Raw genomic sequence first — 16,771 nt, 5'->3', positions numbered from 1 at the left:
TAGGAGAAACCTTTAAACATTCGATCTCCATCTATTTTAGCGCCCCCACCAAAACATGCACATCATCTAAATTATTTCCCATAACGACTCCAGTATTCATTAAGCTAGATGAGATGCAAGAATCTAAAAATGAAAGTAAAGACTTATTGACTGAAATACCTGGCGTGGTGTCAAAATTGCACGTAGCTTGTCGACGCATAGCCTTAGCCATCGAGTGCTCGTTAGTCCGAGAAGAACCATCACCGGAGGCGGGGTGGCAGCTGCTACGTCAAATGACTCCCTTTGTAACTTAATATAAGACTTCTTTGACACCATTACAATGTCAATAATGACTTAATTAAGTTACAAAGGAGTATTAATTTAGAGTGGAGGGAGTAGATGTGTTGATAGTTGCCTACTGCATTTCGTGCTAGTTGTCTCAAGCCAAAAAAATAGGTAAAAATGTTTAATAGGTAAAAAAAGAACTACAAAATATATATTTCAGAAGATAAAATAAAAAGGCCAAAAATGAAAGATATAAAAAGAATTAGAATAATAAGTTGAGAAGAGTGAAATTACGGTAGAAAAGGGCAAGTAAGTATTTTGTCGGGCTTAAAAAATCCATTAAATAGTCCATGTTATACTCTGGTTATTTGCACATCATGGTTGAGGTGTTTAAAAGCCAATGAGCGTTTAATATGTCACTAGGAAAAAAACCACAGATCCATCTATGGCGGTAGGGTATGATTCCCAAAGCAAGGATTTTTGTCAGTGACTTCTACTCTTCCACTCAACCACCGGTTACGCGACACGAGCTGAGGAAACCTCAGGTCTTTGTTCCTGGTGCGTAGGAAGAGTTTTCATTTGAATTTTATGTGTAGCGGCGACGCTATAATGTTGTTGTGTTGATCCGGCTCTTATCTGTCTTGGCAACACTTCATGAGGCTTTGTTGAGGAGATTGGGAGTTTTTTTCCTCGATGACCTTTGATGGACAATTGGTCGGTTCATCTTGGTGTTTGTCAATGCTTCTATATGGGAACCATCGGCGATAGTCTTGCCTTCATCGACAAACCATTTTTTTCACCTAGATCGAGGTAGTGCTTCCTGCAATGTTCTTGGTGTGATTGCCAATCTCTATCTCATACGATAATATACCATTGCGGATGGTCTACTATTGTGGTGATTCAACGAGATTTGTCCCTATAGATGTCTTTGCATGTATTTCATTGGGAAATTTCTCAATATCATCCATCAATGACGGAAGCTATGGCGATAGAGTGACACCGAATTTGGTTGGTTCTTTGAGAAGAATATTGAGTCTAAGGGTCTTAGTTGTACTTTTCTATTTGTTTAGGATTGTTTAATGTTTATGAATTTGATACCCCACTATCTATTTGTATCCACTTATCGCATTATGAAATATAAGCCATATTGTGTTTGTGAGATGAAAAACCTTCCCCATGAAACTAGGCACTTATATGAGCCCTTTTGTGATACACAAATTTCACTAAGGAAAACAAGAGAAACGTCATTTTTACCCCCCTTGAGTTTTGGATATGGGATACTTTACCTCCCAATTTAATTTGAGTTCTCCAAAGTAGCAAAATGAGATGGAATAACCCTCTAATACAACATCTATTCCTACCTACTCAAATACACCATCTAGTCATGCCACTTCAAATATGTCATCTATTCATGCCTTCTTCGATAACAACCACCTTTGTACAGCTCTAAGAGCAAATGACAACAAAGACCTATATATGGAGAATTTTCAACACAGACCCCCAAGATTTGTGTTTTGAGGTGTGCCGTGGTAGATGTGTCACCAAGTTTGGTTGCATATGGTTTTTTTAAATGGCATGTACTCCCTCGATAGCCTACCAAAACATCATATATTTAGGTATGGAGGGAATATTTAGGAACGAAGAAGTAGGTTGCATATAACCTATTGCGTAATCTAAATTGGTCTCATAGTCCAAAATGTTGTTTTTGCGATCACCATGTGTCCATTAAACATTTATTCCTCGCCTGTCATTTTAATAGCGCCGTGTGGCACATAGTCCTGGTGGCATTTAACTAATACCCCTATGTAATGTCAATAATACGTATAGTATTTGGTTTAGGGGGATTAACTTGTTAAGGGCACTTATCCTGGTTTGAGCAGCCGCTCTCTACGGGTCATTATAGCTATGTAGAAATTATGTCTTTTTTTATAAGAGAAAAAATGAGTCTCCTGTCTAGATTATATACTCATGCATACACTTTCACATACGGTCGTCCGAACCTTTATCCATCATAAGTAATGTTAGAATAAATTCGAGGCATGTTGTTGATCATCTGAGGACCAAGTAATTATATAAGGCACAACATCAAGATTTGTTAATGAGGTTCATTGATGTGGCTACATCTTCGGGCTTGACTATGGATACTCCTCCCCATGACACCATTACAATACAACACCCGTTCGCCCTGGACGCCGGCACATGCCGTCGGCTCCTTTTGCGTTTCTGTGCTATTATGTCAACATAAGTTATATCGTGTGTCTACCCCGCTATATATGAGAGGCCTAGAATACAAGTGTCCTAGTTGGATACGACTCCATGTCCTATCTAAACACAATACAACTACAAGTCCAACTGTAACCTACTTTGTACACAATATTTGACATAACTCTAACAAACTCCATCTTGGTGAATATTCTCCACCATCAAGAATTCATCAATGCGTCTTCATGTATATTGGACTTGAGTTTACCCTGTAAGTTCCACTTCTATTCCAAAGACTCCATATAACTCTACCTACAACTTGTAATCCCTTCTTTTCTTGACCACCGTCAATGTTGGAGCGAAATCAAGTTCCACATTACTCTAGTTTGCGCTCCCAACTTTCAAAGTAACAGTCCAACGCCATCACACACTGATCACTGACCTGCGTGAAAGTGAACAACCCACGTATTGAGTGTCACACATAAGAGTTATCTGAACTCAACATCACCGCTCCTTTCTTGACCGCCTTTTTAAAAATTGAAGAAATTTCACCGTTGCTTTTAGTCATCCCGAGTCAAATCCGCAGTTGTCTCACCACATGTATGACCACCAGAGCTCTGGCCCGTCTCCATGCCCCGTGCATACTGCACGCCTCGCTGCTATTACCGCGTCGAGTCTCCATTGTCCTGGTCGTGTCTCAAGGGTCGCAAATCCACACCACTCAACCCCCACTGCAGAGTACCACCGATCATCATCGACCGATGATGAGTTTCACACTTTCATTAGACCACTGGGCTCCAGTCTGAACTGCATGTCACTTGCTTTTTTCTACTGAATAGGCTTCGACTCTCTGTGCACTTACACCGTAGCCCCTCAATCCAGCTCCACCTTCAATATGACTCCATGGTAGATGATCAGTCCACCCTCGTGCCCCGTCGACTTCAAGCTCACATGTGCATCATCTTGAATCAACCCCGTGCCGTAGTCTTGTCGAAGCCACACAAGCCTTCAGGCCTGCGCCACGTGTTTCCACACCCAGAAGTCGGTCACCATTAGCATCTCGCTCATATGTCGCCGTCGCCGATCTCACCATCGTCTTCTGTACCAACCGACATCCCCGTCGATCCGTCAGACTGTCTAGTCCGACCAGGCTCCCAGATCATCTTTCACGAATTTCCATCCATCACATGATAATTCCATCTTAGCTGACATGACTTCCTGCAACGCCTTCAAGCATCCATGTTGTGCCAACAAATTTTTCACCCTTGTTTATCATAACCCAAGGTTTTATGTCTCGTTGAACTTCTCCACCTCAAACATGATACCTGTTGACGCCATGACTCTTCGTATGACAGACCCAACGAAAAATTATCGAGCTTCCACCGCAATGCCCCAAGCATATGAGCAAAACCTGATGAGGTACACCCCGATGTACTAATAGCAAAATCCAAACAAACTTGGTCTTTCACATGATATGCTCCTGGCTCAATATCTGATGCTAGCTTTGCTTTGTCAAGTCTGTGCTTTCTAATGTATACTCCCTCTATTCTATATTATTCGTCGCTGATTTAGTAAAAAACAGAGGGTGTACGTATGAATGGATTTTTCTCCGCTGACTGATCTGCTGCCTCTCGTGCCTTTGTCTCCCTTGCCGGCTGCTGCCGCTGCTATTAACCAGCGTGCAGGTCTTGGCCACAGAGACGAGGAGAACACGGCTCCTCTTGAGACTCGATCTTTTTTTTCCAATAACAAATCTCGTACTACATACTCCTCGCACCGTATGCATCTAGCCTCTACACGGCCGCTCAGCCATCCACACCAGGGCCTTGGGCCACCATCTGCCACGTGCCACGTTGCTGCTGCCGCAACTCGCGTTCGCCGCTTGACGCTCGCCCGATCAGTTAGCCGGCCAATCACCGCACGTCCTGCCTACCGACCGCAGTTTGTAGCCATGCAACCGTAGCAGTTTCCGCCGCTGCTTGCTTCCAGATCGATCTCGTCCGAGGTTTCGTGACTACGTGCCACGAGTCGCCGACCTGCTGCGTCCGATTGCTGCTTGAAGATCAAAACACGAACAATTTTGCATCTTTGATCACAACTCGCCGAGGAACACTCCCGTATCGCGATCGCTCTTGCAGATTTATGTCAATGCTTCCTTCCTCCTCTATATCAACCTCAATCGCCTCTCAGACCTTTTCAACCTTGTTCATGATATTACTTGTTAGAATAAATTCGAGGCATGTCGTCGATCATCTGAGGACCAAGCAATCAAACGAGGCACGACACCGAGATTTGTTAACGAGGTTCACCGGTGTGGCTACATCCCCGGGGCCGGCTTGACTATAGGCGCTCCTCCCTATGACACCCCTACAATACCACAGCCGGTCGCCCTGGACGCCGACACATGCGTAACTTACTTTGTACACAAATATTCGACACAACTCTAACAGGTAGTGTCTAGTCTTTGCATCGCAGTTGCATTTTGAGAGTCCTGCTTCTTCGTTCCCAAAGCATTTTGGTTCTGCATGTGGAGGTTGTGTTAATCTTACTTGCACAGGCCGGAGTTTACTAACTCTTTTATGGGGCATATGAGCGACATATTAGAAATTCCAATAGAAATGCTTCGGTTTGAAGGGAAAAAAAATATTCTGTTGCATGAACCGGAGAGACCCCCCTCTAGCTAGAAATCCCAGCATGCAAATTTGGTTATATTACTTGTACACAGTTTAATATCATTAGGGCATCTCTAACCGAACCCTCAAAATTTAAGTCCTCAAATCTTAACTCCTCAAATATGAGTTCAAAAACTTGTGGAGCTAACCGAACCCTCAAACAAAGTATACCCCACATAAAAGTATCCCTTCCTCTTCTTCTTCCTTCCACACAACAAACGATGATTTCTAGGCAGTAGATGATGTCCTGGAGTTAGCTAGGACCTAGGGTAGATGATCTACAAAAAGCAATTTGACGGAGACTCACCAAGCGTGGCATACGTGTGCGAGGAAGGAGTCGAGAAAGTCGGCAAAATTCATCCTCCGTGCACCACGATTTACGCACTTCTTCGTCTGATTGGGTTTTTCTCCTCTTCACTCTTCTAGTGACACGATGGTGTGATCCGAGACACCACGATTTGTCGGAATCAATGATGGGGTTGACAGACATGTTCTTTGTAGGCGCTTCTTTGTAATACTTCCTTCATTTTTATATACAAGGCCGCAAAATCAAATTACAGATAGGAAGGTAAATATTTAATACATGTTTTGCAACCAAATTTTTTTCTCGTTTACTGTGATCATTAAGACATCACATGCATGCAAGAAAACTGAATGAAAGAAGTAGATGAGTGTCATTATGACTACATGCATGCAAATATTAAACAAGTTGCTAGCATGAGGAAACATCATTAATTTTTGCCTCGATTATTGTTGGTGGTCTCGATTAATTTTTACCCAGTCCAAGTATTGTGGCTTGGATGGGGCATCCGACATTAGGTGTTAGGTGTTGGTGCAATGTCTGTTTGGTATTAGGCTCGGACATTCGGCACCCCTTCATCACGGGGATAGAAGTAGCGACATATGTTGTCAAGATGGTGACTTCATGCTTACTGATGTATTACCTTGTAAGGGTTTTGTGAATAATTAGTAAAATGATTGCATGCATCGCCCAAATGTAGAGGCCGAGGGTACATCTTCCTTTTAAAAAAATGCAAAATGTATATTCTTTAGTGGCCTTGTATAAGTAAATGGAGGGAGTAAGTGCGTGTAGTGATCTAGGTGATGTTGTGCCTGCCATCTTGGCCGGGGACGACGGGAGGGAGCGCTGTCATGTCTTGGGGTGATAGAGGAGAAATCGAGGAAAACTTCTGCGAAATCTCCGTGAGTCTCACTGGAATCTTGCTGGAGCACGCATGGTCACGCCGGTCGCTGGGGAGGTGTTGTGCACTGGGGGGGGGGGGGGTTGTTCGAGGAGGAGCGGGAAATTTTTAGTAAGAAGTGGAGGCGGCTGCTCAAATTTAAGCAAGAGGGATAACTTTTGAGGCTTAATTCCTCATTTTTTTTTCAGAAGTTAACCGCTTAACTACAGAAAATGGAAAGAAAAAGTTCTACTTAAAATGGATTTTTTTGTGGAGTTAAAGTTTTTTGAGGGTTCGGTTAGAGTTGCCCTTACTAATTGCCGGCCTTCGGAGAAATGTAAGACGATCGATGCATCTTACAGACCAGATCACTAAAAATAAACGGGCGCCAGACTGACAAGAACATATTTTCAGTTTCTCTCATAGAGGGCAAATTAACATCGACGGTAACCGTGGCAAGAAATAGGCAAAGGCGAGCCTGCCGGCCGCCTGTGCCACACGCTCCAAATACATCATGATAGATCACAAACGCACACGTCGGTGCACAGATTAGCTAATAAGTAGACAAGAAAGCAAAGGTACAGGGTGGCAAACGATAGATCAGCGCTTATTCTAGCAGGTAGCATGCATGGAGCTAGCTTCGCTTGATAGACCTAGCTTGACTCCTCTCTAGTAGGCGACGATCCTGAGCCCGAGGCTCTTCTGCGCGTACTCGATGAGTCCGTCCACCTCGCCGTCGTCGACGTAGCCGTCGCCGTCGGCGTCGGCATACTCGATGCCGCGCTTGCTCTTGTACCCCGAGAAGCGCGTCCGGATGGTGCGCATCGCGCACCGCAGCTCGTCGCGGCTGATGCGGCCGTCGCGGTCCACGTCGAACCGCCGGAGCCACTCCTTGAACTCGTCCACCGTCATGTCCCCGTCCAGCGACCTTGTCGCCGCCGTCACGTTCCTGATCGCCATATCAAACTGATCAGTCTCCGGCCTTCCTTGCTCCGACGAGAGCTACCTTGGCCGTGGATGTATGAATTTATGTATCTCTCTGAATGTGCAGCTGCCTGTTCGGCCGTAAAGCTCTTATATAAGCGCGGCCTGCACCATTACACCGCCGGTGACGTGTTCGTGCTGGTTACGTTTTTCACGGTTCGGACCCTACCTGCAGCATAGCTTATTCATCACGCGGTGTAGATTCTCCACTTATCTTCATTTTCTTTTTGGTACTCTATATATCTTGGATTTTTTTTTTTGAGAAATACTCTACATATCTTGACGATTGATGATAGGATAGATACTCGTTGTCGACGAACATGTAAATTTGGTGCTGTTTTAATTGGGCCATCTATTATGGGGATGCTCGTTGAAAGGCGTAAGAATCTGCACCAAGTGGCTCGAGGGAGAAAGGAAACGTATGGAGCAAAAGCTGGAGATGCATTTCGGTGATTGGTGATGAATTAAGAATCGTGTACAGCTCCACGGGCCAAGCAGTGCCACCCAATGTGGGAATATTCGAGGGGCAACTTCCTCATCGAATTTCTACAATGAAAGGTTGGACATGATATGATATTTAGAGACGGAACAGGATGCGACGCTTAGGCCTGAAATTATTGTACACGCGTCTAGAATTGTCCAATCTTGTAGTGGTGTGCATCAGTTTCTTCATGTCGCCGACGGAAATGGCAAGTTATAATCCGTTGTGTTTTTGCTTGTTGCGACGAAGTCAAAAATAAAACCACCTATGGTTTTCCAGCTTTGGGGTAATAATTTGTGTGCTTAAGCGTAACTCAACTAGCACTAAACAGTATAATACCACACAAAATAATATCTGCTAAAAGTAAATGGTTCAAGTTTTTCCCACCAGTCAAAAGTTCCATAATTCTGATTGTACCATCATGTACAACAACATATAAATACACTTTGAAAATCTATTTCATGATGGATCTAACAAAACAAAGTTGATGAAGTAGATGTTGGTCTCATGTCCTCTGCTCGGTTCTTATCTTTTCATTTTTATGATGACGTTATATTTGCTTTGGTTTGTAGAAAAGTGTTCCTATGTACCTAAGGGGGTCATCATCACTAACTTATTTATCTTGTCAGCGCACGGACTACTGAGGGGAACAACGTTGTGGCAGCAATAGGCAGCCAGCCTGCCACGTCGACCAAACCAAGCGAGGCACACGGCTACGAACCAAGGCGCGTCTTGAACAGGCCGGCCCGTATCGCGCAGCCCAACAGGAGGTTCGTTGGGCCCGAGTGGACCAGCTAGGGTTAGCCCAACCGCAGCACCTACTTATCCCCACCGGCTAGACGAGTGATGCATCCAGTTGGATCAAGACGAATGGCGGCTCTCTTCCTCATTCCCATTCCATCTCCTCTCGCAAGAACAACTACGGTTGATTGTAATCGGATTTGAGATTGTATCTGAATTCGAGTGATAGATCGATTGTCACCCTAACATCCTGGTATCAGAGACCATCACCACCCCTCTCCGCTGCGACAACCCTGGAGACTCGCCACCCTGTCCACACGTGGCAAGTACTCCTCGCCGCCATGGATCCAGCTCTGAAGGAGTACCTGGACAAGCTCCACCAAGACGCCAAGGCCGACTCTGCTCACGTCCTCAAGCAGCTATAGACCCAGTCTTCGCAGATTGAGGATCTCCTCCACTAGAAGCCCGATCCCGAGTCGGGAAGCTGAAGACCACCGTGGCGACTCTTCAATCCGCGGCGCCACCTGCACCCAGCAGCACGGCGAACCCCAGCATCCTCCCACTGCTGCTTTAGGCGCGAGGACCACCTCTCGGGCCCGATGGCCACGGCGTCGCTGATCTCACCAGGGGGGAGGGGGCGACCCCTGCGTCGCTGGCGGCACTCCCGGTCATAGGTAGGGTGCCCCTTTCCGCTAGTTCCTGCCGCTACGCCCCCACTATCGTCTTCCATCCTCACCACCTTGGACCAGCCACCGCCGTCCATGAACTTCCCCATTTTTACCGGCGAAAACCCACAACTCTGGAAGACGCTCTGCGAGCAGTACTTCCAGATGTTCCCTGTTCATGATTCTTACCGTGTTCGCATGGCCATTCTCAACTTCTCTGGCCCTGTGGGCATCTGGCTCCAGTCCGTTCAGAGGAAACTGACCGGGCTGGACCGGGACTCGTTCACATACCTTTTCTGTACACGATTCAGCAGGGACAAACACCAGATGCTCATCCGCCAATTCTATGCTATCAAGCATACCACCATGGTCGCTGATTTCATCGAGCGCTTTGAATCGTTGATGAATCATTTGATCTCGTATTCAGAGCTAACCCACCCGTATTTCTTTCTGACTCGTTTGTCAAGGGCCTGCGACCGGACATTCGAGCAGTGGTGCTTGTGCAACGCCCACTGGGACCTGGACACAGCGTGCTCGCTGGCCCTACTTAAGGAGGAAGTGGCCGGCGGCGAGCTCTCGGATGGCCGCACCACCACCAACCGCGGCCAATGGAATTACCCATGTGCGACTACACCCTCGTTCTTCGGTCAACCTGCTACACCAACGGTGGTCTCCGAGGATCGACGCGGCACCGACACTGCATGCGCCATCACCGAGAACAGCAAGGTCGCGGCGCTCCGTTAGTTTCGCCGCACGAAGGGCCTACATTTCAAGTGCGGGGAACGGTGGGGCAAGGACCACGTGTACCCACCCACGGTGCAAATGCACGTCGTCGACGAGCTCCTCGCCATGTTCACTCAAGACGACATCATTGTGGAGTCCCCACCCGCATCACCAACATCTGAAGAAGAAAACATGTGCACCATTTCTCGTCAGGTAGAGGATGGATTGTCTGGCCCGGGTGTTCTTCAGTTACAGGCATGGCTCCAAGGGCACGAGATCGTGCTTCTCGTCGACTCGGCAGCTCTACATCCTTTGTTGACAGCTCTCCGGCCACCAAGCTTGATGGGGCAGTGCCATTGCCACGGCCATGTAAGGTGCGTGTTGCTGATGGCGCCTCCTTTCCCTGCACCCGCTTCATTCCGGCCTATTCATGGATCACTCAAGGGCACGAATTCACCACGGATTTCAAAATCGTGAAGCTGGGCTCGTATGATGCCATCCTTGGGATGGATTGGCTGCGCAAACACGCTCCTATGAGCATTGACTGGATTGCGTAACAATTGACTGTCACCACACCTGCTGGGCGCCTCCAAATGTCTGCGATTTCTTCGGATCAGACGCAGTGCTCCGTCATCTCGGCTCCAGAGTTGCTCAAAGCCTGTAAGCAGGGATCAGTTGCTCATGTTATACACCTCAACTCTCTCGACGACAACAGTGAGCAGGATACACCAATGCTAGTGGAAGTTCTTCGGTTGCTCGAGCAGTTCACTGATGTGTTCGAGGACCCGCGCAGTCTTCCACCTCATCGTGAATGTGACCATCGCATACCTCTGATGGCAGGCGCGCAACCTGTCACATCTCGACCCTATCGGTACAAGCCTGAATTGAAAACAGAAATAGAGCGACAAGTTCAGGAATTGTTGGATGCAGGGATTATTCAGAAGAGCTCCAGCTCTTTTTTGTCTCCAGCTCTGTTGGTCAAAAAGAAGGATGGGACATGGCGCTTATGCGTCGACTACCGTCGTCTCAACTCCATGACCGGCGTGTGCAAGTTCCCCATATATACCAATAATTGATGAACTTCTCGACGAGCTCGCCGACACCAAATGGTTTTCGAAACTCGATCTACGCATAGGGTTTCATTAGATCAAATGGCTAAGGGAGAGGAGTACAAGACGACGCTTCTGTTGGGAATCGTTGCATGGAAAACAAGAAAAATTCTACGCACGCGCAATGATCTATCCATGGAGATGCATAGCAACAAGGGGAAGAGTGTGTTTACGTATCCTCGTAGATCATAACTGGAAGTGTTTCACAACGCGGTTGATGTAGTCGAACTTCTTCTCACGTCAACCGATCAAGTATCGAACGCACGGCACCTCCGCGTTCTGCACACGTTCAACTCGGTGACGTCCCTCGCCCTCTTGATCCAGCAAGACGTCGAGGTAGTAGATGAGTTCCGTCAGCACGACGGCGTGGGGACGATGATGGTGAAGTGATATCCGCGGGGCTTCGCCTAAGCACTACGGAAATATGACCGGGGTGTAAACGGTGGAGGGGGGCACCGCACACGGCTAACAATTGATCTGGTGTGTGCTAGGGCGCCCCCTCCCACACACACACACACACACACACACACACACACACACACACACACACACACACATATATATATATATATATATGTGGGAGGGAGAGGGAAGGCTGCCAGGAGGTACCCCCAGTAGGCCGAATCCTACTCGGGGTCCTCCCCAAGTGGCCCCCTGCCATATTTAACCGAGGGAGAAGGAAAGAGGAAGGGAGAGGGAAGGAAGTGGGAATCCTAATCCATACTTTCCTTTCCCGTCCCCCTTTCCTTCTCCTACTAAGCCGGCCCATATGGGGGCGCACCAGCCCCTTGTGGCTGGTGTGTTTCCCCTCTTGGCCCATAAGGCCCATATCTTTTGTCGGGGGTGCTCGGAACCCCTTCCGATGACCCGATAAGTATCCGATACCCCCCGAAACACTTCCGGTGTACGAATACCATCGTCCTATATATCAATATTTACCTCTCGACCATTTCGAGACTCCTCGTTATGTCCGTGATCTCATCCGGGACTCTGACGGTCACCAAATCACAATAGCGGAACCTGGATGTCCATATTGGCTCCTACATATTCTATGAAGATCTTTATCGGTCCAACCGTTATGACAACATACGTAATTCCCTTTGTCCATCGGTATGTTACTTGCCCGGGATTCAATCACCGGTATCTTCATTACAGACAAATCTCTTTACTCGTTCCGTAATACATCACCTTGTCACTGCTACCTCTTGAACATGTGTTGGTTTTCCCTTGAAGAGGAAAGGGTGATGCAGCAAAGTAGCGTAAGTATTTCCCTCGGTTTTTGAGAACCAAGGTATCAATCTAGTAGGAGACTACACGCAAGTCACCTAGTACCTGCACAAAAAAACAAGAACCTCGCAACCAACGCGATAAAGGGGTTTTCAACCCCTTCACGGTCACTTACGAAAGTGAGATCTGATAGACATAATAAGATAAATAGTTTTGGTATTTTTGTGGTATAGATTGGAAAATAAAGATTGCAAAATAAATAGTAAACTAGAATTATAGATTGGAAACTTATATGATGTAAAGTAGACCCGGGGGGCATAGTTTCACTAGTGGCTTCTCTCAAGATAGCAAGTAGTACGGTGGGTGAACAAATTACTGCCGAACAATTGATAGAAAAGCGCATAGTTATGATGATATCTAAGGCAATGATCATGAATATAGGCATCACGTCCGTGTCAAGTAGACCGAAACGATTCTGCATCTACTACTATTACTCCACACATCGACCGCTATCCAACATGCATCTAGAGTATTAAGTTCATAAGAACGGAGTAACGCATTAGGCAAGATGACATAATGTAGAGGGATAAACTCAACCAATATGATATAAACCCGATCTTTTTATCCTCGATGGCAACAATACAATACGTGTCGTTTCCCTTTCTGTCACTGGGATCGAGCACCGCAAGATTGAACCCAAAGCTAAGCACTTCTCCCATTGCAAGAAAGATCAATCTAGTAGGCCAAACCAAACTGATAATTCGAAGAGACTTGCAAAGATATCAAATCATGCATATAAGAATTCAGAGAAGAATCAAATAATATTCATAGATAATCAAGTTCATAAACCCACAATTCATCGGATCTATGCAAACACACCGCAAAAAGAGTTACATCGAATAGATCTCCAAGAAGATCGAGGAGAACTTTGTATTGAGATCCAAAGAGAGAGAAGAAACCATCTAGCTAATAACTATGGACCCGAAGGTCTGTGGTAAACTACTCACACATTATTGGAGAGGCTATGGTGTTGATGTAAAAGCCCTCCGTGATCGAATCCCCCTTCGGCAGATCGTCGGAGAAGGCCCCAAGATGGGATCTCACGGGTACAGAAGGTTGCGGCGGTAGAAAAGGTGTTTCATGGCTCTCCCCGAAGGTTTCAGGGTATAAGAGTATGTATAGGCGAAAGAAGTAGGTCAGTGGAGCTGCAAGGGGCCCACGAGGGCGGGGCGCGCGCCCTCCTGCCTCGTGGCTTCCTCGCTGCTTTCTTGACGTCCACTCCAAGTCTCCTGGATTGCGTTTGTTCCAAAAACGATCCTCGCGAAGGTTTCATTCCGTTTGGATTTCGTTTGATATTCCTTTTCTGCGAAACACTGAAATAGACAAAAAAAGCAATTTGCACTGGGCTTTCGATTAATAGGTTAGTCCCAAAAATAATATAAAAAGGTATAATAAAGCCCATTAAACATCCAAAACAGATAATATAATAGCATGGAACAATAAAAAATTATAGATACGTTGGAGACGTATTAAGCATCCCCAAGCTTAATTCTTGCTCGTCCTCGAGTAGGTAAATGATAAAAACAGAATTTTTGATGTGGAATGCTCCCTAACATAATTTTCAATTTAATTCTCTTTGTTGTGGCATGAATGTTCAGATCCAAAAGATTCAAGATAAAAGTTTAATATTGACATAAAAATAGTAATACTTCAAGCATGCTAACCATGTAATTATGTCTTATCAAAATAACATAGCCAAAGAAAGCTTATCCCTACAACATCATATAGTTTGGCCATGCTTTATTTTTGTCACACAAAATGCTCCCATCATGCATAACCCCGATGACAAGCCGAGCAATTGGTTCGTACTTTTTAACGTGCTTCAGCCTTTTCAACCCTTACGCAATACATGAGCGCAAGCCATGGATATAGCACTATAGGTGGAATAGCATATGATGATGGGGGTTGTGTGAGAAGACAAAAAAGGAGAAAGTCACATTGACGCGGCTAATCAACGGGCTATGGAGATGCCCATCAATTGATGTCATTGCGAGGAGTACGGATTGGCATGCAACAGATGCACTAGAGCTATAAGTGTATGAAAGCTCATCAAAAGAAACTAAGTGGGTGTGCATCCAACTTGCTTGCTCACGAAGACCTAGGGCATTTTGAGGAAGCCCATCATTGGAATATAAAATCCAAGTTCTATAATGAAAAATTCCCACTAGTATATGCAAGTGACAAAATAAGAAACTATCTATCATGAAGACCATGGTGCTATTTTGAAGCACAAGTGTGGAAAAAGGATAGTAACATTGTCCCTTCTCTCTTTTTCTCTCATTTTTTTGTTTGGGCTTCTTTGGCCTCTTTTTTATTTGGGCTTCTTTGGCCCCTCTTTTTTATTTCACTTTCCTCACATGGGACAATGCTCTAGTAACGATGATCATCACACTTTTATTTACTCATAACTCAATGTTACAACTCGATACTAGAACAAAAATGTGACTCTATGTGAATGCCTCCGGCGGTGTATCGGGATATGAGATGAATCAAGAGGGACATGTATGATAGAATTATGAAAGTGGCTTTGCCACATATACGATGTCAACTACATGATCATGCAAAGCAATATGACAATGATGGAACATGTCATAATAAACGGAACGGTGGAAAGTTGCATGGCAATATATCTCGGAATGCTTATGGAAATGCCATAATAGGTAGGTATGGTGGCTGTTTTGAGGAAGATATAAGGAGGCTTATGTGTGATAGAGTGTATCGTATCATGGGGTTTGGATGCACTGGCGAAGTTTGCACCAACTCTCAAGGTGAGAAAGGGCAATGCACGGTACCGTAGAGGCTAGCAAATTGCGGAAAGGTAAGAGTGCGTATGATCCATGGACTCACATTAGTCATAAAGAACTCATATACTTATTGCAAAAGTTTATTAGCCCTCGAAGCAAAGTACTACTACGCATGCCCCTAGAGGGATAGATTGGTAGGAAAAGACCATCGCTTGTCCCCGACCACCACTCATAAGGAAAGCACTCAAAGAACACCCCATGCTTCAAATTTGTCACACAACGTTTACCATACGTGCATGCTACGGGACTTGCCAACTTTAACACAAGTATTTCTCAATTTCATAATTTCCCAACTAGCATGACTCTAACATCACCACCTTTATATCTCAAAACATCTATCCAAGAATCATAGTATTCAATGCACTCTTTATGAAAGTTTTATCATACCCATCTTGAATGCCTATCATATTAGGACTAGTTTTATAGCCAAAGCAAATTACCATGCTATTCTAAAAGACTCAAAATAATATAAGTGAATCATGGGAGATCAATAATTTCTACAAAATAAAACCACCGCCGTGCTCTAAAAAATATAAGTGAAGCACTAGAGCAAAATTATGTAGCTCAAGAGATATAAGTGAAGCACATAGAGTATTCTAATAAATTCTGATTCTTGTGTGTCTCTCCCAAAATGTGTGTACAACAAGGATGACTGTGGTAAACTAAAAATCAAATACTCAAATCATACAAGACGCTCCAAGAAAATCACATATCATGTGGTGAATAAAAATATAGCCTCAAGTAAAGTTACCGATAGACAAAGACGAAAGAGGGGATGCCTTCCGGGGCATCCCCAAGCTTAGGCTTTTGGTTGTCCTTGGATTTTACCTTGGGGTGCCTTGGGCATCCCCAAGATTAGGCTCTTGCCACTCCTTGTTCCAAAATCCATCAAATCTTTACCCAAAAACTTGAAAACTTCACAACACAAAACTCAACAGAAAATCTCATGAGCTCCGTTAGTATAAGAAAACAAATCACCACTTTAAGGTACTGTAATGAACTCATTATTTATTTATATTGGTGTTAAACCTACTGTATTCCAACTTTTCTATGGTTCATACACCCCGATACTAGCCATAGATTCATCAAAATAAGCAAACAACACACAAAAAACAGAATCCGTCAAAAACAGAACAGTCTGTAGTAATCTATAGGTTTCAAATACTTATGTAACTCCAAAACTTCTACCAAATTAGGAAGACCTAAATAATTTGTATAATGATCTGCTGCAGTTGGAATTGTTATTTTATCACTCTCTGGTAAAAAATGAAAATTATTCTCGTGAGCGCATATTTTCTTTTTTTCAGCAAGATCAAACAACAATCATCCAAGAAGATCCTAAAAGCTTTACTTGGCACAAACACTAATTAAAGCATAAAAAACACAATCATAACAGCGGATAGATGATTTATTTATTACTAAACAGGAACAAAAAGCAAGGAACAAAAAAAATTGGGTTGCCTCCCAACAAGCGCTATCGTTTAACGCCCCTAGCTAGGCATAAAAACAAGAATAGATCTAGGTATCGCCGTGATAATGATAAGGCAAATCGCGAAAACTCATCTCATACTCCCTATGTTCAGCGGCAAGTTTTGTTTGTGGCAAGCAAAAGTAATCAAAAGGGCTGAATTTAATGGGACAAAAGTCCCCAAGATCAA

The 16,771-nt window shown here is 44.8% G+C and overlaps 1 protein-coding gene across 1 annotated transcript; it reads right to left on the bottom strand.

The window, feature by feature from the left end:
- Nucleotides 1-6,713: 6,713 nt before the first annotated feature.
- On the bottom strand, nt 6,714-7,381 carry LOC125509547 (probable calcium-binding protein CML15). Its single transcript, XM_048674534.1, has one exon. The coding sequence runs from the start codon at nt 7,277-7,279 to the stop codon at nt 6,989-6,991; it is 291 nt and encodes a 96-aa protein (XP_048530491.1). The 5' UTR covers nt 7,280-7,381; the 3' UTR covers nt 6,714-6,988.
- Nucleotides 7,382-16,771: the final 9,390 nt, after the last annotated feature.

The sequence above is a fragment of the Triticum urartu genome, chromosome 5 (genome assembly GCF_003073215.2).
Source record: "Triticum urartu cultivar G1812 chromosome 5, Tu2.1, whole genome shotgun sequence".
NCBI lineage: Eukaryota > Viridiplantae > Streptophyta > Magnoliopsida > Poales > Poaceae > Triticum > Triticum urartu.
This window is presented reverse-complemented; position numbering and strand designations above follow the sequence as displayed.

Bases quoted from the DNA above. Each gene is read 5' to 3' on its own strand.
- LOC125509547 (XM_048674534.1), bottom strand. From the start codon at position 7,279: ATGGCGATCAGGAACGTGACGGCGGCGACAAGGTCGCTGGACGGGGAC.